At 44.2% G+C, this 21,021-nt stretch overlaps 1 protein-coding gene across 10 annotated transcripts in view; it reads right to left on the bottom strand.

Moving 5' to 3' along the window:
• ANKRD26 (ankyrin repeat domain 26) overlaps nucleotides 1–21,021 on the bottom strand; it is a 188,380-nt gene that overhangs the window by 104,699 nt on the left and 62,660 nt on the right. For 5 of the 10 annotated variants that reach the window (XM_043550006.1, XM_043549994.1, XM_037888923.2 and 2 more), the window contains 3 exons: nucleotides 19,127–19,384; nucleotides 5,059–5,138; nucleotides 349–1,401 (listed from right to left, as the gene is read on the bottom strand). In XM_043550006.1, coding sequence (XP_043405941.1) covers nucleotides 349–1,401; nucleotides 5,059–5,138; nucleotides 19,127–19,384 — 1,391 coding nt within the window. The remainder of the gene's footprint in view (nucleotides 1–348; nucleotides 1,402–5,058; nucleotides 5,139–19,126; nucleotides 19,385–21,021) is intronic. The other 5 variants (XM_043550018.1, XM_043550011.1, XM_043550032.1 and 2 more) reach the window with 3 other exon arrangements.

A 21,021-nucleotide genomic window follows, 5' to 3' on the forward strand; every position in this document is an offset into this window, starting at 1 on the left:
CATTCTTTGGTTCAAAGTGAGAACTGATGTAAATGTGTGCATTTCCTTTGAAGTCAATGGAGTGCCAACTACTTACACTAGAACTCAATGTGGTCCTTTATGTTTGAATTGTAGACTACTATTAAGAATAACTAAATTTTAGATTTCTTAAATCTTCTAAACCACATAATGGAGGAAAGGAAGATTCTCTCCATCTGCCCTCTTTCGAGATCTGAAATATATTTGCATTGCACAAAAAGCCAATTTGCACAAGAAACCTTTCTGAAATGATGAATAGCTGAAGTGAACAGGATGGTTGATGTGGAGCAAAGACCAATGAAAATGAAGCAGCAGCAGGTGAACCTCTACCTCTTTTTGTAGTTGTACTTTCTCTTTCTCCAAAGCCAGGAATACTATCTGCAGCATTCCTACCTCATTCTTAAATCTTTCCATATCTTGTTCCAGTTCTTCATCCAATAGTCTTTTCAAAGTTTCATCACGAGATTGTCGAGAGTTTCCCAAATTACTTTCAATTTCAGTATTACTAGTTTTAGGATTGCCAACAAAGCAGTCTTTGGGAATATCATTAAAATAGCATGTGTCTTTTCCAGGTTTGTTTTTTGCTACAGCAAGAAGTGTGCTTTTATCATCTGCAGAAACAGGTCTTACAACATCTGGAATATTAGCTCTTTTGTCCAAAATGCTTTCTTTCAAACTATGTTTTAGTGAACAACCAGGACTATTCTCTAAATCTGAAATATTTCCATCCACATTTTCTTCTATTTCCATAGCAGCTATTTGGTCTCCCCTCTCTTTGTTTGCAGCTACTTTTGTACTTTCTGCATTGTTAGTAAAACCCTCTTCATTTACATTCCATACATGTTCAGTACACAGTTTGTCATCATTTTCACATAGCCTGATAATATACTGATTGGGATGCTCATGAGAACTGGAATTTAAAGCATAGCAAATTACGTTTTCATTGCTGGATTCCTTTTGTTCAAGCACAGAGCATAGGTCCATAAATTCACTTCTTCCTTCTATTCTACTGGTGGGTTTTGTCAAATTATGTGGTGCTTCGTGAATGCTCTCCAATTCTTCACTGAAGCCATCCTGAAATGTCCCTTCCATGGGTGTAGTTTGCTGAACTTCATTAATTTCACCAAACATTTTCTTTAGCTCTGCTGTAATGCTTTTAAAATTTGTTTTCACTTCCCTTTTGTCTTTTTCAACCCACATTTTCTCATATCTTTCTTCCCAAAGTTTTGGATTTAATTGCACATCATCACCATGTGAGTCCTCATTTTGTTTTAGTGGCTCAGTTTTCGTTTTTGGATGTGGAAATGAAATTTCTGTTTTGTCAGTCTGATTATCAGATACTGTTTTTTCTGTGAAGTTGGTTGTGCCTAATATGTGTTTATCCTTAAGAAGGCAGGTATGGAGAAAGAAAAATTAGTTAAAGATCAGCAGTTACAATTAGTCTAGTAAGCTTATGTTGCAAACTTGTCCAACTACCACAAATCTGAGCCAAAGAAATCCTGAAAATAACTGGTCTGTAACCAAATCTTGTAAAAAATCCCTAAACATTAAAAAGGTTTATTGAATGTTGTTTTTATAAAAGGAGTCTTTATTTTTTATTTTATAGAGTCTTATTTTGGCTGGATTGGATTTATCTGAGCAATTTGGTTTCTTAAACCATTTTAAATTTTCAACCCGTCTACTTTCTGTAATTTCAAATATACAAATTAAAGACAGACACTGGAATGGATTATGCCTCTGAAATCCATGTGGAGAAAGAGTTTACCCATATACAGATCTCCTTCTCTCTGTGCAGAAGGGCTTTCTACCTAGATCCCTCTCTCAATGGTCCAGAGACTGCACTGGGAAAGCAAGAAAGGGGAAGAAGAGACAGGCTAGAGCTCATGTTATTCCCTAAGGGGAGCCATGCTGGCCCTATGTCTCCTTTTAAATATTTGAAATTAGAGAAAATTTCAACACAGAAGTCACCTGTAAAAGTTTGTACACAGATTGTGTTAATTATCTTCCCTCACCCTAAATTCCAGGATCTGCCCCACCCAAGGGGAGGTCATAGTAACACAGATCCAAAGATGCGGAGCTCTCACGGGGGCCATGCAGCTGCATGGATAGCCTGGTCTCTCACAGATCCCCTGAAATCCTCCAGGTTTGAGGGGGCAAACTTTCTGTGGTGATGAGGCAAACTCCAACTCCCACTGGGATAATTGGGATAATCTCTGTGAGGGAATCCTTGTGGAGATTTCTTCACAAGAAGTCCCCGCCCACAGTTTCTAACAAAGAAGGGACTCAGATCTATTTCTAGTTATTTGGTGAAAACACCACATGGGGTGGAGGTTGGTTCTGCTCCAATGATGTGCATGTATCCTTCACATTTGTAATTCACTATACCTTGATTTTCAAGTTTTAAAACCTACAAAATTATTCAAATTAATGATAATACGCCCAATGGGTTTAAACATTGACACAAGATTTCCATGCCATGCAAAATGCAGGGGGCTTTAACTTTTGTGCAATATTCTGTTTCATTGGCTTTATTTTTACAATACAAATAATTAATGTTTTGGCGATCATCACCTAGTTTAATGAATACAGTAATAATTACTGCACCATTATTGAACAGGTGTTTTCTTCCAGTTACAGGGTTTTTAAAAATAGCTTATATTGAGTACCCACTTCCCTTTAACAAAAAGCTGTTGAAAAGGAAAGTAAGATCTTGTCTCCTAAGTAAAATCTTGTGCAATTTAAACAGGCAGGCTGAAGAAGAGAGCTCGCCTACTGAAGCCAATAGGGTTATACACATAATAAAGCAGACAGAACTTGGCCCTTCATTTGTATGATTCTTTTATTTTTCTTCTTCCATTCAACCATATTTGTTTTGCATGAACTCCGATTGGTTTGTCCCAAAATTACAATTTTGTAATTTACATTTTAATAAGGTTATTGTTGTAACAAATAAAAATTTACAGGTTTGTATTATGGTTTGTTTAATGAATCTTTGCTTCAGCCAATCAAAAACCAGCCGTGAAAAACAAATCTAAATATGCAAAGGCGAAATAAACAACATTTAAAGTCTGTGTCGTAATGCATGGGGGTCAGACAAAGGCTACATAGGCACCCTTAATTCTAGCATTTCCAAACGTCTGAGTGCTTGACTTTAAAAGAACATTATTACAGTTGCAATCTCATTTTGTGTGTGTGTCATTTCCTTGGTTTTTAAATAAGCAAACTGAAAAAAACCCTTCCCATGTGGCATCATATTAGGTCATGGATCATTAATAGGGTTGAAACCTTTAGATCCATATATCTCTGCCACTTGAGCTAATGGAGTAATTGATAGCAGTTGTAGCTTGTCAGCTTCGATGAGGAGAAACACAAAAAGGGGATGAGACACTTTACCAGCAGGTTTCATAAATATTTGCTGACAGCTGAGGAATGGTGCCACTCAGGAATTTTGAGTTCCATTCCAGCCTCCACGGGGAGTGTGCACTACTGAATATACACACAGTCCATTCCCCCAAGTGGGGCCTTTTCTGCCCCACTTCTCCAAATGGTCTGTCTCTGTCCATCTTTTTCCTACATCTTTGCTCCTTGTTCCAGTTCCAGTCCCCACTCCTCAGGCTTCTTATTCCAGTCCCAGTCTTCTTGCCCAGCCAGTTCTAGTCGCACCCCCCAAGTCCCCAGCTCCTTTTCCCCGGTCTCCTTGCCCACTGATCCTAATTCCTCTCTCGGCTCCTCATCCAATCTATCTCCTGCAACCTGGCCTCCAGTCACCTCTATCCTCCCCCATCCCCTCTGGCTCCAAAGCCCTATTTTCCTTCCAAGACTGCTAGTTCAATCTGACAGACACATAACAGGTCCTTCCACCAGTCTCTTTGACCAGCCAGTCCCAGTTCTCTCCCCACAATCTGACTCCTTGGCAGATCTGTCTTCTCTCCCTCATCACATCATTCCTCCCAACACATAGGTTCTCAGTCCCAGTTTCCCCTTGGCTTCTCATCTTATCTCAGTTTCCCTGCCATCTGCTAGCTCCCAGTCCCTCTCACGTTCTCAGTTTTCAACCCTCCCAGCCCCAAGTCTCAGTCTCCCCATCTCACCAGGCTTCTTGTCCCAATCTACTACCCCACTTCCCTCAGGCTCAGTTCTTGTCGCCTCTGTATTCAAATCAGGCAGCTTCCTCCTCCACACTGCCTGGGCCCACGGCGGAGAGAGGAAATGGGGGTGGGGGTGGGGGCGGATCTGTGATTGAAAGCACAGGAGACAGTCTCCCTGCTCTGAGTTCAGGTGCCTAGTCCCAGAAAAGACTGCAGCAGTCCAGCACTGCATTTGTAAAGTCCTGCTCAGCCCCAAGCTAGAACACGCTCAGTACAGACAGAATATTTGGGGAATTCAGCTACAAAAATCTAAATTTTCTACTGTGAATGTGTGAACTGCTAGTTTTCAAAAGCCTGTAACTTGGTGAAATTTGCAAAGATTTTTATGGGGACAGCAAAAGGAATCTCCTCTATTCCTCCTCTTCCCTTCACCTTCCCTGCAAATTCAAGTTCTTTCTCCAAAGCACAGAGCTTTTCAAAGAAATCGTTGCCAGAATCTTTTAACATGGGCCAATCAAGGTTTTTCTCCCTAGCTTCACTCTGAAAAATGGCAGACCCATTTTGGCTGAAATTTCCAAACAAACAAACAAACAAAATCAGCCTGAGGCAGAAAACCAGCAAAGAAAATCTCAGCCCCAATGGTTAAAGTATGACAAAGTTATAAGCAACTGAGAACAGGCTCTTTTATTGGGAAGTGCTAGGCACCCTTAATAAAAGGTGGCACTACGAGCCCCACCTATAAAATGATTTTAGTCTACAGGGCTGATTTGATTCATGGACTCTAAAGCTTATTTACAGTTTTTTAAAAGTACTTAGCAAGGGCTTTGTGACATTTATCATCCAGCAATTCGGCATGTGAACTGGCTAAGGTCAATTTTATTTGGTATAACATTAGCGTGAAACAATTTTCAAGATAGTCTTATCTAAATTAAAACAAATTTGCTTTACATACCTGCTTCTTGCAGTTTTCACCTGCATCTTCTTGTTCTTCATCTGGTGATGGCATATTAAAGGAAGGTTCGGATAGTTCATCTATATTAATATTGAATAAAAATGCTTGTAATTGTAACTTAAAGGCATTAGCCTTTAGCATTTACTTCTGCCTATATTACTTTGCAAAAGGTCAATTCTTACAGCTAATATATTTACATTAAACAACAAGGAAGTTTTAAAACATCAATGGAAAATTCACCTTTCTCATAAACTTATGCAATTTTGAAGCAGAAACTGACACAAAAGTAGATTTAAGATAGAGCTGGTTTAGTTTTGAATCTTTTCTTCTAATTAATTGCCTTTTTATATATATATGAAAGAAATCTATTATAGATCATGATAATAATAGACGCCAAACACATATCACTCCTCTCTCTCATGGAAATACAAAATTAGACATATAATTTCTCAGTCATGTTGCTCATTCCACCTTACTCATCCTGTTGCATATCTGTATTATGACACCGTCTAATTACATGATCACATTTTTCCACAGGATGCCTGCCTCATTCAGTGCACAGGATGGACCTGCTTTGGGGGTCAATCAAGGCTGAGTAGTAAAGGAGGATGTTTACAGGACCCCTGCCTCATTTGTTGCAGAAATTGGGAATAGGCTTATCAGAATTCAATTATTTTTTATAATTTCAGTGGATAACATCAACATTTATCTTTAAGCATTTTTTTCAATTATTGATTTACATTTTCACAGCTGCAAAAAAATTATGGGTTTTAAGCATCTTTTCCAATTTTTACACATTTAAATTTTCCAGAGTTGGGAGAAATTATAGGAGGTGGGAGAGAGTCAAACAATTATTTAATGACAGACACTGAGATTCAAAAAGTTAAAGCTTTATAATCATTAAAAAATAAATTGTCAACATCATATGTCAAAATATACAAAGCATATATCTTTAAATCAAACTCTAAGAAGTTTTCAAACAGCATTTTTCTTTAATTTGATTCTCATCAATGGAAATATTTTTTCATTGGTTTGCATACACATGGTGAAATTGAAATTTATTGACAAAAATCCAATCCTTCAAAACCTATGAATGAGGCATAGGATTGCTGAAAGAGAACAGTCTCATGGCTAAGATACCTGAGTGCTGTCCTGAAGAAGTGAATTCTCTCCATGCCTCTGTTATAGACTTCCTCTGTGATGCTAGTCAAGTCACTTAAATCAAACTTTTCACAGATGGCCATTAATTGTGTGTTCCTCATTTTCTGGACCCCAACTTGAGACCCTATAGCCTGATTTGCAGAAGTGCTGTGCCCTCACAGCTGCAACGGAAATAAACTGAAAATCAGGTCCTAGGCATTTCAAATCGTGCATCCAAAAGTTAGTGTATACTTTTGACCTTAATTTCTCTGTGCCTCAGTTCCCTGTCCATAAAATAGGGATAATACTACCACCTCACCTCATAAGAGTGTCATGAAGATCAATTAGTATGAGTGCTTCACAAATAATTATAGTGATGAGAGCCATAGAAAAGCCTATGAGACAACTAATAATTCTGTGTTCAGAACAAGATTTGAATAGTGCACAATAAATAATGCCTAGGGCCACACAATGAACAGTGAAGAGAAAACAAAATATTGAATAGCTGCTCAATACATGAACACTGACCACTGTGTGCACTAAATGAGGCTGGCATCCTGTGGAAAAAATAGGATGTCATCACATAATTCCAGAAAGTAACATAATACATATGCACAAGGAGTCTGAATTAGTGTTACCAGGACAACCTTAGTTCTGGCATTATCTAACTTTGCAACTTTAATGATCCTTTAATGGTGCATACGTGTGTGTGTGTGAACAGTTGTATTAATAAAATGAATGCTATTTAAAATAAAAATTCGTATGAAAATACAGGAGTAGAGGGAGGGCAGTGGAGAGGAATTTACCATACCAGTTTTAAAAATTTCACTCTCACAAATGTTCACCACAACTAAGATGTCTGGAGTAAATGAGAAGTTGCCCCTATAAACATGTTATAGACAAAGTCGATTTTAAAAAATATTTTTAAAATTAAAAAATTAGTTTTCATTTAAATAAAATTGTTTAAGTTAAATATATTTTTCTTTTTAAAAATAAACCTATTTAAAAATAAATTTGAAATTATGACAATCTACGTCAAGGCCTAAATTTACTATAATCTATTAAAATAATTCAATTAAATAAAAAATATTAAACAGTACATTTTTGCTCTGAAGTTTTAAAGAAAGCTAAACTATGGAACTGGTCAAGCACATGGAACAAGAGTTTGTTGAAGTGCTAAACTAGTGTCTGACAGCAGGGGCAGAGAGAATATTTTCTTCATTTAAGATTATACAAACAGTTCATTTCAATGACTAGCTCATTTAAAGTTAAGTAACCATTTGGGAGTTGAAAAACCAGGAAAGCTCGTTTTCTTCCAATGTAAGAATAAAAATTAGGTGAGAGAGGATGAGCTCTACTAGTACTAAAATCTTAAAGGATATGGTGACCAGAAACAATCAGTTCAATTCACGAAGTACAGACAATATTCCTCGGTTTGATAATGTTTTAAACCAAAATGTTTTGATTCAGTTTTTATAAAATGTATCCAGCACACTGAAGGTAATTATTTAAATATTGTTTGTGCATTTTTAATTGAATTCTAATTCCCATCCAAATAGAGATTGAAACAAATTGCGAGTAAAAATATTAATCTAGTAAATAAGAAACATCACCATTTCCTACCATAAGGAAAAAAAAAAGGAAAAATTAAGCATCTAATAAATGTTAAGCAATGTAATTGCTTAAATGTGTATAGATACAGTGCATCTGTCTCGTAAGCAAAAAGAGGTACCAAATTTAACTAAAAGACTATAATTTAGTTGCAAATCAACATGTTTTAATGGTTATCAACTAATGAGAATCAACAGCTCTTTAGAAAAAGAAAAGACAGTTACCTTTTCTGTAACTGGTGTTCTTCGAGATGTGTTGCTCATGTCTATTCCACAATAGGTGTGCGTGCTTGCCATGTGCACCGGTGCCGGAAGTTTTCCCCCTAACAGTACCCATAGTGGGGAGTGCCCCCCACGACACCTGGAGTGGCGCCTGCCTGGTGCGGTATAAGGGGAGCTGCGCGCTCCCCCCACCCTCAATTCCTTCTTGCCAGATAACTCTGACAGAGGGGAAGGAGGGTGAGATGTGGAATAGACATGAGCAACACATCTCGAAGAACACCAGTTACAGAAAAGGTAACTGTATTTTCTTCTTCGAGTGATTGCTCATGTGTATTCCACAATAGGTGATTCCAAGCTATATCTGTTGGAGGTGGGTAGGAGTTCACAAATTCCCAGGATGGAGGACAGCCCTGACCAACCCGGCGTCATCCCTGGTTTGGGGGACGATAGCATAGTGCGAGGTGAACTTGTGAACCAAAGACCACGTGGCGGCCCTACAAATGTCCTGGATGGGGACGCGGGCCACGAAGGCAGCCAAAGAGGCCTGCGCCCGAGTCAAGTGTGTCCTCACAATGGGTGGCGGGGGGACACCTGCCAGCTCATAACCGGAATGGATGCACGAAGTGATCCGATTGGAAAGCTGCCGAGTGGAAATCGGCTGACCCCTCGCGTGCTCAGCTGAGGCGACGAACAGTTGCAAGGACTTTCTGAATGGCTTGGTCCGCTCAAGGCAGAAAGCCAGAGCCCACCACACACTGAGTGTGTGGAGACGGCACTCCTCACTGGATGAGCGAGGCTTGCAGCAGAGGACCGGTAGAAAAATATCCTGATCCATGTGGTAGGCAGAGACCACCTTCAGGAGGAACGCGGGGTGTGGGTGGAGCTGGACCTGGTTTTTATGAAAGACTGTGTATGGTGGCTCGGAGGTCAGGGCCCTGAGGTCCGAGACTCACCTGGCAGATGTGATTGCAACCAGGAAGGCCACCTTTCAGGATAGATGAGACCAGGAGCACATGGCCAGTGGTTCAAACGGGGGCCCCGTGAGACGAGCCAACACCAGATTTAGGTCCCACTGTGGGACAGGGGGTCTAGAATACAGAAAAAGGCAGTCCAAACCCTTAAGGAACTGGCCAGTCAAACCATGGGAAAATACCATGTGCCCTTGCACCGGCGGATGGAAGGCTGATATGGCTGCCAAGTGCACCTTGACTGACGAGGGCGCCAGGCCGTGGGCCCTCAGGTGGAGGAGGTAATCAAGGATAAGATGGATTGGGGCGGTCACTGGGGAGATACCCTGGTCTGCCGCCCACCTAGAAAACTGGGACCACTTTGCCAAATAAGCGTGGCAAGTGGAAGGCCGTCTACTTTTGAGGAGGACACGCTGAACCTGTTCTGAGCATGTTCTTTCCTCTCCACCTAACCACTGAGCAGTCACGCCATGAGGTGACGCGCCGCCAGGTTGGGGTGGAGGAGACGGCCCTGGTCCTGAGAGAGCTGGTCCAGCGGAGTGGCAACGGCCACGGTGGAGCTACCGCCAGGCCTGTGAGGGTCCCGTACCAATGCTGCCTGGGCCACGCCAGGGCAATCAGGAGGACCCGGGCCTTGTCCGTCTTTATCTTCTCCAGGACCCTGCTGATTAGAGGGAATGGGGAAAAGGCGTAGAGAAACCAGCCTGACCAGGACAGGAGAAAGGCATCGGAGATAGTGCCACTCCCCACGCCCTCCCCCGGAGCAGAACTGGGGCCATCGCTCGTTCTGCCGAGTCATGAACAGGTCCACCAGGGAGTTCCCCACCTTCAGAAGAGCCAGTGGGCCACTTCCGGGTGGAGGGACCACTCGAGTTGCGAGGAAAAGTCCCTGCTCAAGCAATGTGCCCTCTTGTTCCAGGCTCCCGGCAGGTGGAAGGCCTTCAGGTGGATGTCGTGGGCTATACAGAAGTCCCACAGCCTGAGGGCTTCGCAGCAGAGGATCAGGCCCCGCCTTGCCTGTTGATATAGAACACTGAGGCCGTGTTGTCCGTGAGGACCCTGACTACCTTGCCCTCCAGGTGCCAGCGGAAGGCCATACAAGTCAGTCGCACTGCCCTGAGCTCCTTGACGTTTATCTGTAAGGTCAGGTCTTGAGCCAACCACAGGCCTTTGGTCTGGAAGTTCCCCACATGGGCCCCCAAACCCAGGTCCGACGCATCGGACACCAGCTCCAATGATGGGGCCCTGTCCCTTAACAGGACCCCTTGGAGCATGTTGTTTGGGGCGGACCACCACCGTAGGGAGGTGATCACAGAGTCTGGCACTGTGAGGACCTTGAGCATCCTGTCCGTGGTATGGGAGAACTTCGAGGCCAACCAGAGCTGGAGGGGCCTCATCCTGAGTCTGGCATAATGGACCATGTATGTGCACGCCGACATGTGACCCAAGAGTTGTAGGCAAACCCTGGCTGTTGTCACCGAGAACCTTGTGACTGAGTCAATGAGACCTTTCAGGGTCTCGAATCTGTCTGGCGGGAGAGAGGCACTAGCTGACACTGCGTCCAGGAGTGCCCCGATAAACTTTATGCATTGGACTGGGACTAACATGGATTTGGTGTTGTTTACCAACAGACCCAAGGCAGTGCATGTGGACATGAGGAGAGCCACGTGATCCCTCACCTGCGACCGGGAGGTGCCCTTGACAAGCCAATCATCTGGATAGGGAAAATATCTGGACCCCCCGCCGTCTGAGGTCGGCCGCTGCCACCGACATGCATTTGTAAACACCCTGGGGGCAGTGGACAGACCAAACGGGAGGACCATGAATTGGTAATGATTCTGTCCCACCACGAAATGGAGGAAGCACCTGTGCCCCTTGAATATGTGGATGTGGACGTATGCAACCTCTCGCTCAAGGGCAGCGTACCAGTCCCCGGGATCCAGGAAGGGGATGACGGAGGCCAGGGAGACCATGAGGAACTTGAGCTTCACCCATGTACCGGTTCAGACCTCGGAGGTCCAAGATGGGTCTGAGCCCCCCTTTGGCCTTCGGGATAAGGAAATAACAGGAGTAATACCCCTTGCCCATGAACTCCTCGGGCACCGCCTCTATCGCTCCTAGACCTGGGAGCCGCCCCACCTCCTGCTTGAGCAGAGCTTTGTGCGAGGGGTCCCCCAAGGGGGACGGAGGATGGTTGGGCAGGGAGGAAGTAAACTGGAGGGTGTAACCCCAGGAGATGGTGTTGAGAACCCATTGGTCCAACGTTAGCCACGACCATTCTGGGAGGAAAGCACCCAACTGGTTGGAGAAGGGAAGCTTTATTGGGGGTGGATCCCTGATGAGGACTGGTGGGGTGCCCCTGAGCATCCTGTCAAAAAAGCCTTTTCCCCACCTGCCTGCCCTTGGAGGACTCAGGCTGGGGGGCAGGCCGAGACTGCCTCTGAGGGCGTCTCTTATAGTCCTGCTGTATCTTATGGGCGGCCTCGTACTTTGGGAGGGCGGCCTGGGCAGGAGTCTGCTGTGGCTTGAACTTAGGTTTTGCCGGAGTCGGGACCCAGAAGCCCAGAGTCTGGAGGGTCGTGCGGGAGTCCTTCATGCCATTCAGCCTTGTATCTGTTTCCTTTGCAAACAGAGCTTTCCCATCGAACGGGAAATCCTGCATGGAAGACTGCGCCTCCCTGGACAGCCCAGAGAGCAGGAGCCATGATGCTTGTCTCATGGACACCGCAAAGGCCATTGATCGTGCGGCTGTGTCCGCAGCATCCTAGGCTGCCTGCAGGGACGCCCTAGCGGCCTTTGACCCTTCCTCCGCTAGCGCCTTGAACTCCTTCCTATCACACTCCTGGAGGGAGTCCTCAAACTTGGGCAGGGAGCCCCATAGATTCAATTCGTACCGGCCCAGGAGAGCCTGATGGTTTGCCACTTGTAACTGGAAGCTCGAAGATGAATAAACTTTCCTTCTGAAAGGGTCCAGTCTCTAAGAGTCTTTGTTCTTTGGGGTCGGGGCTGGCTGACCCTGCTGTTCCCTGTGGTTGACCGACTTGACCACCAGGGAGTTGGGCGCCCGGTGGGTATACAAGTACTCATGCCCCTTAATGGGTACAAAGTACTTGCGTTCTGCCTTTTTAGAGATGCGGGCCAACGAGGCCGGTGTTTGCCACAGGGCATCTGAAATCTTAGCCACTCCTTCAAGGAGAGGCAAGGCCACCCTACCTGGTGCTGATGGGGACAACATGTTAAACAGGGAGTCTGAGGGCTCCTCCATCTCCTCTGCCTGGAGGTGGAGGCTTGCTGCCACCCTCTCTAAGAGTTCTTGGTGTGCCCTGAAGTCCTCCTGCAGGACGGAGCGGGGCGTGGCCGCAATTGCCTCCTCCGGGTGGGGCGAAGAGGCCGGTGCAGTGCTCTGTGTGTTGGCCTGCACCGGAGGATGCACCACGTGGTCGAACTCCGGGCACGGTCCTGAGGACGCATGTCCCACCGCCTCCTTTCTCGGGGGTCTGGAGAGGGAGGCCGACGGTGCCTCTGAAGCTCCGGCCACCAAGCGAGCTCCCACTGGGAGCTGCGCTGGAGGCCACAGTGCCCACTGGTACCATTGGGCTGGCCACGACGCTCGGTGCCACTGCACCTGCTGTGGCATCGGCGGGGCCGGCTGTTCGGGTTGGCTGGCCTCGCCCATCGAAGGACCGCTACGAATGGAGGCCGGGCTGGTGTAAGATCTGCTGCTGTCTCTGGACTGGGAGGAGCAGCAGTGCTGGGATCTATGACAGCCACGGGACCGCAATCTCGACATGGAAGACCGGTACCGGCGGTAACAACTGCTCTGCGAACGGTCTTGATGGGCGGACCTGCAACAGCAAAACGCTAGCGATCGACACCCGGGCCTGCGATGTCTTGGCGGAGACTTGGAGCGGGACTCCAAGGGGGAATGGTGTTGACGACTGTGCCGTGATCGACTGTGGTACCCTCTCCGAGACAAGGACCGATTGCAACACCCGCCACGGTCCCGCCGATATTCGCTCCTTGAGGATGAGTGGTGGCGCGAGTCCCGGCCGGCCAGAACCCAGCCAGACAGTCTGGTTGGCGTTGAGGGCAATCCACATGGACTCTGCCCCGAGCGATCACTGGGCGGTGATTGGCGTCAGGAACGTTTCCTCGACCAAGATCAGTACCGGAATGGAGGCGACTGCAGAGATCCCAGCGGCGGCTTGCCTCTGGAGCTCAGGGCCAACATCGGTGGCGCTCCGGGCACCAGCATGGACATAATGTCCCAGGCTGCCTGAAGGGCTTCAGTCATGGATGGCATCCGGACATCCAGAGAGGCCAGTTCCGAAGGGGCTGGGCTACTCTGCTCAACGTGAGTCGGAGACCTGGGGCCTGGTGGGGATCGAGGACTGCCCAACATGGGCCTAGCCTCTGTCCCAGACTTCCCTCAGTGCCGCTGCAAAGAGGGAGTCTTCCTGGCCCACTTGGCATGCCCCATGGACGGGGACCGGTGCCGACTGGTCGATGGCACTGGAGGGTCACCGCGTACCGCGGTGCCGGTTCGGAGCAGCGTGCCGGGGTTGGGGTCAGCGCTGACTCCATCAGGATGGCCCGGAGCCTAATGTCCCTTTCTCTTTTGGTCCGAGGCTTAAATGACTTGCAAATCTTGCACCTTTCACTAATATGGGTTTCTCCCAAGCAGCGCAACAGTCTGCATACGGGTCACTTCTTGGCATAGAACGCTTACAAGAGCCGCACGACTTAAACCCCGGGGCACGCCCTGGCCCGGGCTCACTGACTAACTAAATAGCTAACTAACTATAGGTACTAACGCTGAATGAACTAACAGTTCTGGGGATGGGCTACAGCAAAGCTGGAGCTGAGCAGTTCCGACGCACCTTCACTGGTGGCAAGAAAGAACTGAGGGTGGGGGGAGCACGCAGCTCCCCTTATACTGCGCCAGGCAGGTGCCACTCCGGGGGTCGCGGAAGGTGCTCCCCCCCACTACGGGTACTGCTAGGGGAAAAACTTCCGGCACCAGTGCATGTGGCGAGCACGCACACCTATTGTGGAATACACATGAGCAATCACTTGAAGAAGAACTAAAAAGTACAAATGCAAAACAAGATTAAAATCAAATATTTAAAATTACTTTGATTAAAATTAATCCACTCTATTTACAGAATAATTATCCACTTTGGGAGTCTCCCAAGCATCTGGTACTAGCCACATCTCATATGGCAATTCCAATGTTCCTAAGAACTTCAAAAAATGGCCAATTCAAGTAAGAGACAACTGAAAAAAAAAGATCTCTATAGGAATGTTTGGAACCCTTTTCAAAAACAGGTTCTGAAGACTGAAAGATGTACTGTGATTCCTCTCCTTAAACAGAACCTAAACCAGTGGTCCTCAACCTTTCCAGACTACTGTACCCCTTGTAGGAGTCTAATTTGTCTTGCACACCCCCAAGTTACACTTCACTTAAAAAAACTACTTGCTTAAAAAATCAGACATAAAATACAAAAATGTCACAGCACACTATTACTGAAAAATTGCTTATGTTCTCATTTTTATAATATAGTTATAAAATAAACCAATTGGAATATAACTATTGTGCTGACATTTCTGTATATAGTATATAGAGCAGTATAAACAAGTCATTGTTGTCTGTACGAAATTTTAGTTTGTACAGACTTCGCTAGTGGTTTTGATGTAGCCCGTTGTAAAACTAAGCAAATGTCTAGATGAGCTGATGTCCCCGCTGGAAGACTTCTAAGTACCCCCAGGGGTACACACACCCCTGGTTGAGAACCAATGATCTTAATCAACAGTGCTTTGCAGAAGTGTTCACAGATGACCATGTGACTGCTTTGAACATATCTGCTAGTACAGTACATCTTAGGTTGGCAACCAGAGCTATTCTGCCCCAATGAGGGTCATGTTCATGATGTGACTGCAGACCTGCCCAGTCACAGCAGTAATACAATACAATATTAGACAGGTATTTAGACATGGTTGTTTTAGTAATGACAGCGCCTACACAGATGGTGTCAAACACCACATCTACATCCAGCACCCTCCAGGTTTACTCCCAGGCTCGTTCCCTCTCCCTCAGCTCCTCTGTTACCCCTGACTCCCCCAAGCCTTTGCACTCTTCTGACAGGTGCAGGAAATATAGTTCTGTATGGTAATTTAAATTAATTACACAAAGTTCTGTATTAATATGCCTAGTAAGGAATCTATTTGTCAAAAAAAATTACAAGAATCTTTTTTTTGTTTGTTTTGTTGTTACAGACATACTTGACAGATATTTTGAAATAAATTACCAAAATAGTTCAAACTGTCATGATTTATTTTGACAAATAAAATATGCAGATTTTTCAAATATTGTGTGCAGAATATTTAATTTTTTGGTACATAATTCCCCCCGAAGTAACCAATTTGGTGCAACAATAGGCTGAAGCCTTGCTTTGTGAATGGCATAAATCTTTGCAAGATAACTGGTGAAGCACATTTGCTGAGCCTGAAGGGCTGCTAGGACTGAACCAATATCAAATCTCAGCATCCATTGGAGAGACAGTAGTAAGGAAATTGCTTGAAGGAGAAATCCTTTAGAAGTATTCTGGGCTGGTATCTTATCAACCTTACAGGATTCTCTCAAGTGCCTCAAAGAATAACCCCATTTATTCCACATCAGGAAATAAAGTTGCACCTTCTCTATTAGGTTGCTGTAAAAACATCAGGCCCATGTTCAAGTCCTCTCAGTCAGCCTCCAACGACAGTTTATGGCTTTTGTCCCAATCCTTATAGTGATTAATGGATCAAACCCCAGTTACGTTAAAGACCAAACTGCAATCCATCAACTGCTCAGACAGCTGTACTCCTGTGGGACATTGCAGATCACAAAGCCCAGGACTAAGCATGCAAGTATTGGAGGCAGGACATTCTCAGTTCAGGGAATCCAGCTACAGAACAATCTTTCACCTGAAACCAGTGGGTATATGGTCGGCATGGCTAAGCTGTGCTGCCACTGCCCATGCTACCACAACTACACTACTATTTATACTTGTGTTAGCTCGATGTGCTAGCGCAAGTATGTGTACACTTGCTGGGAATCACAGCTCTACTTCATAATGCAGATCGGGTCTAAGAGTGCCCTTAGGCAGTTTAGCTTAGAACACTTTAAAGTGGACTAAGCTCAAGTGCACAAAGGTATTTTCAGTACACAGTAAGAGGGCAGATGGAGAGTTAGTATAGAGCAGCTAGTGTATAGTAAATCCAAACCCTACCTTGCTGTTCCCTAACTTCCCATGTAGACAAGCCCTTAGTGAATGCAATGCCTTACTGTTTTTAGGAAACACTGCAAACCCTTCTCTTCAAAAAGACTTTTCCATCATAATGGCAACCACAACTCTGACTCCCCCTTCTAAGTGAAAAGAACCCAACAAAAACAAATCAACCAATTTTTCTTTTTAAAAAAGTATCCTACCCCAGGCAGAGGTTTTATCCTGAAAAGGTTGAAGTACCAGACATACTGCAAAGTCTAGTAGGGACTTGACTATTACTATCAATTTAAGTGGAAAGGTGACAGTGTATAGTCCTAAAATAGAAAAAAAAGTTAAATGCTGGGTATCTTCTGTTAGAGGATAGCTAGGAACACTATTGCCATCTTTTGATGTTCATGGTCTTCTATGTTTCTTTTCAACATTTTTCTGTCTTTCTACATTTTGTGTAATGAAGTTACTGGAAAACCAACTGCTTACCAGTGAGAAATGAGATCCTGTTGTTGGAACAGTAAAGTTATTTTTATTACAGTACTCTGACTTTGAAGGTCTTAGTTTTTTCCATGCTCTTTGAAGCATTAATCGTTTACAGCTTAACAACAGCAACTTCAAAGCAGGTGTCATTATGTGCTTTCCATGAAGCGTCACAATTCTCCAAGTAGACCTAATACACAACTACATCATGCTCATCTCCCAGGCACTGTTTCAAGTAGCTGGGCTTCTTTCCTGAGATGAATCAGGTCTGATGCACCTTTGTGTCAGAGTTTTCTCCTCCGCCACTCCCAACCCAGAAAGTTATCCTCATCATCACCATCCAGAAGAAAGGTTCATGTCAAAGCCTCTTATTTATGAATGACTTGCACCATGTTTCACCTTCTCTTCAGCTATATTTTTGAATTGGTGTCAAACTTTAGAATAATGTGACTCAAATATAAACTGATTTCAGAGTAACAGCCGTGTTAGTCTGTATTCGCAAAAAGAAAAGGAGTACTTGTGGCACCTTAGAGACTAACCAATTTATTTGAGCATAAGCTTTCGTGAGCTACAGCTCACTTCATCAGATGCATACTGTGGAAAATACAGAAGATGTTTTTATACACACAAACCATGAAAAAATGGGTGTTTACCACTACAAAAGGTTTTCTCTCCCCCCCACCCCACTCTCCTGCTGGTAATAGCTTATCTAAAGTGATCACTCTCCTTACAATGTGTATGATAATCAAGGTGGGCCTTCTCCCCACCCTCCCCAACAAACCCACTCTCCTGTTGGTAATAGCTTATCTAAAGTGATCGCTCTCCTTAAATGTGTGTGATAATCAAGGTGGGCCATTTCCAGCACAAATCCAGGGTTTAACAAGAACGTCTGAGGAACGGGGGGGAGGGGTAGGAAAAAACAAGGGGAAATAGGTTATCTTGCTTAATGACTTAGCCACTCCCAGTCTCTATTCAAGCCTAAGTTAATTGTATCCAATTTGCAAATGAATTCCAATTCAACAGTCTGGAGTCTGGTTTTGAAGTTTTTCTGTTGTAATATCGCAACTTTTATGTCTGTAATCGCGTGACCAGAGAGATTGAAGTGTTCTCCGACTGGTTTATGAATGTTATAATTCTTGACATCTGATTTGTGTCCATTTTTTCCTACCTCCCAACCCCCCCGTTCCTCAGACATTCTTGTTAAACCCTGGATTTGTGCTGGAAATGGCCCACCTTGATTATCATACACATTGTAAGGAGAGCGATCTCTTTAGATAAGCTATTACCAACAGGAGAGTGGGTTTGTTGGGGAGGGTGGGGAGAAAACCTGGATTTGTGCTGGAAATGGCCCACCTTGATTATGCTCAAATAAATTGGTTAGTCTCTAAGGTGCCACAAGTACTCCTTTTCTTTTTGCGAATATAAACTGAGAGACTCGGAGTCAAAGACAATTTTTAAAACATATCAACAATGCAAAGACAATCAGTGTGTGAAACAGCTTACCAAAACAATTACAGGAATAACTGTGCAACAAAAAGACATATATAAGGTAAAAGCAATATACAAAGAGTACAGTGATTAAGAGAAACATTTTCAAAAGCACCTAGGAGAGTTAGGATTCTTAGTAGTCTTGTCTTCACTATGGAGCTAAATCAGCGCTGCTGCAACAAATGCAGCGGTTATTGAGATATTCTGCTGACATTGACCATCCACAGGCATGGCCTCCCGCAGCTCCCAGTGGCCGTGGTTCACCATTCCCAGCTAATGGGAGCTGCAGGAAGCGGAGGGCTGCAGGGACGTGCCGGCCGCTGCTTCTCGCAACTCCCATTGGCCAGGAATGATGAACCTCGGCCGCTGGGAGCTGCAGAGGGCCGTGCCTGTGGATGGTCAATGTCAGCAAAATGTCTCACAGCCCGCAATCAGATTACCCTGATGGGCCGCAGGTTGCCCACCACTGCACTAAATCGATGGGAGAGCGCTCTCCCATCAATATCTATACTCCACCTCAACAAGAGGCAGAAGCAATGTCGGTGGGAGAGTGGCTCCCATTGACACAGCGTAGTGTTGACCCCGCAGTAAGTAGACTTGAGTTATGTCGACTTGAGTTATGCTACTAACTTAACTCAAATTGCGTATCTTAGATCGACCAGCAGCTGTAGTGAAGACAAGCCTTAAGTTCCACTGAATTTAAATGGGACTTTGTGATGTCTGAAAATGGGATGCAGGCACACTTCCTCACGCTAAATTAAGGTATAGAGAGAGTGGAAAGGACAAGATAGAAGGATCACAAAGGTTTTCCACTCCCCAAATTCCAGTTTTCAAATAAGTTCTTCCACAGTAATTGTAACTAAGAAAAAATTATAACAGATTATATCAAACAAACAAATACCTTTGCTTTTTAGTATTACTGGCAGGAGTTGTTTTTGGAGAGAATATAAATGGGTATTTTCTGATGCAGTCACAGTTTGAGCTTTTGACATTTCTTCTAATCTTGGAGGAATAACTTCAGAAGCTGTGGCTGCTGCATCATCCTTTGCTGTTAACATTGGTAGTAAAGATGAAGGATTCCCAAATGTCAAAACGTTGGGGCTTTTAGTACCTGGTAAATTTTTAAGTGAAATGCTAGTAGAATCCCAGTCTGATACATCTGAAAAGAATATCAGATTTAAAAGAATTAAAATGCAGACAGTAATGCTAAATTCTAGTAGCATACTCAGTTATCCATAACCACCACATAGCAGACTGCATCTTTCTACCCTCAGATGCACATGTAGAGGTCAGAGTTATCCCAACAGTATCAAAGCCACTCAGACACATCTCAAGGCAATCTGTGCACATCCAGCGACTATTACTCTAACAGAACATAGTCTGCGTGTACCTTAGCAAGCCACAAAACATTATTTTTGATGCTATCTTATGATTAAGGGGAGAGATCATTTTTTTCCTTTCTGAACTGAGATTTCCTTCCTAAGAAATAAGGGTTCTTTACAGAGGGATTCTTGCAGTGACTCCAGAGTGAAAAAGGAACTGATTATTTTATTTGCGTAAAAACACTATGGGAAAGGGATATTTATCTATGCTCTGAAAGCCCCATATTCTAAAAACAGATATGATTTGAAAATCAGTATCTAGGGAAGCAATATGGAAAAGTAATATCTCTGATGCTTTGGGGGTCATCCAAGCCAGTAAAGGGTTCAGTCAACACCTGCCTTGGAACTCTGGGTACCTTAAATGTTATGCTGTTGTGGTTCACAGCCCTGACACCAACAGCTAGCATATAAGCAAGCAGGTCACACCCTGGATTCTACTGCCCAATTACTCTTTACAGGGGACATCGAAAATCTTTTCAGCCCTGAGTTCTGCCCCCAAAACATCTTTCTCTACAGTGCTCAGACCCTCTTACTGTGGCATCCACAAATCTTATCAAGAGACAGTACACAGCAGCTTATTAATAGGGCTGTCAAGTGATTAAAAAAATTAATCACTCTGTTAAACAATACTAGAATACCATTTATTTAAATATTTTTGGCTGTTTTCTACATTTTCATATATATTGATTTCAATTACAGCACACAATACAAAGTGTACAGTGCTCACTTTATATTTATTTTTATTACAAATACTTGCATTAATCACGACTAATTTTTTGAGTTAATCGAGTGAGTTAACTGCGATTAATCGACAGCCCTACTTATTAACTTAACTGGAATTGACAAACAAGCAAAGCACTGAGTTGGTTTATGGCAAATGTAAAACAAGCTTATTAATAAAGAGACATAGGTTTAAGTCAGGGATTGGCAACCTTTGGCAGGCGGCCCGTCAGGGAAATCCGCTGCAAACCGCAGCCAGTGGGAGCTGCAATCGGCCGAACCTGCAGGCACTGCAGGTAAACAAACCGCCCCGGCCCGCCAGCAGATTTCCCTGACACATCGCGTGCCAAAGGTTGCCGATCCCTGGTTTAAGTGATACCAAGTATAAGGAACAAGGTTAGAAATGGCTACAAAAAATAAAAAGTAAAAATATGTTTCTACAACTGAATTTCAACTTAAACTAGTCTTTTCTTCAAATAAGTTTCTCACCACAGACCTCAAAGTGTGTCAGAGTGAGGAGACAGAGCTGGAGCAACAGAAGCTTACTGACCAGGACAAACACAGGTGGCTTGAACAGAAGAGGGGGGTAAATCACACAAATGAAACTTGGAGGAAGGACATAATGATGTGCCTGATCAGGTGGTCTCACACAGACAGGTGTATTGTGGACCCCGTTACTCCGCTTGTAGCCTGA

This window comes from Chelonia mydas, chromosome 1 (assembly GCF_015237465.2).
Source record: "Chelonia mydas isolate rCheMyd1 chromosome 1, rCheMyd1.pri.v2, whole genome shotgun sequence".
NCBI lineage: Eukaryota > Metazoa > Chordata > Testudines > Cheloniidae > Chelonia > Chelonia mydas.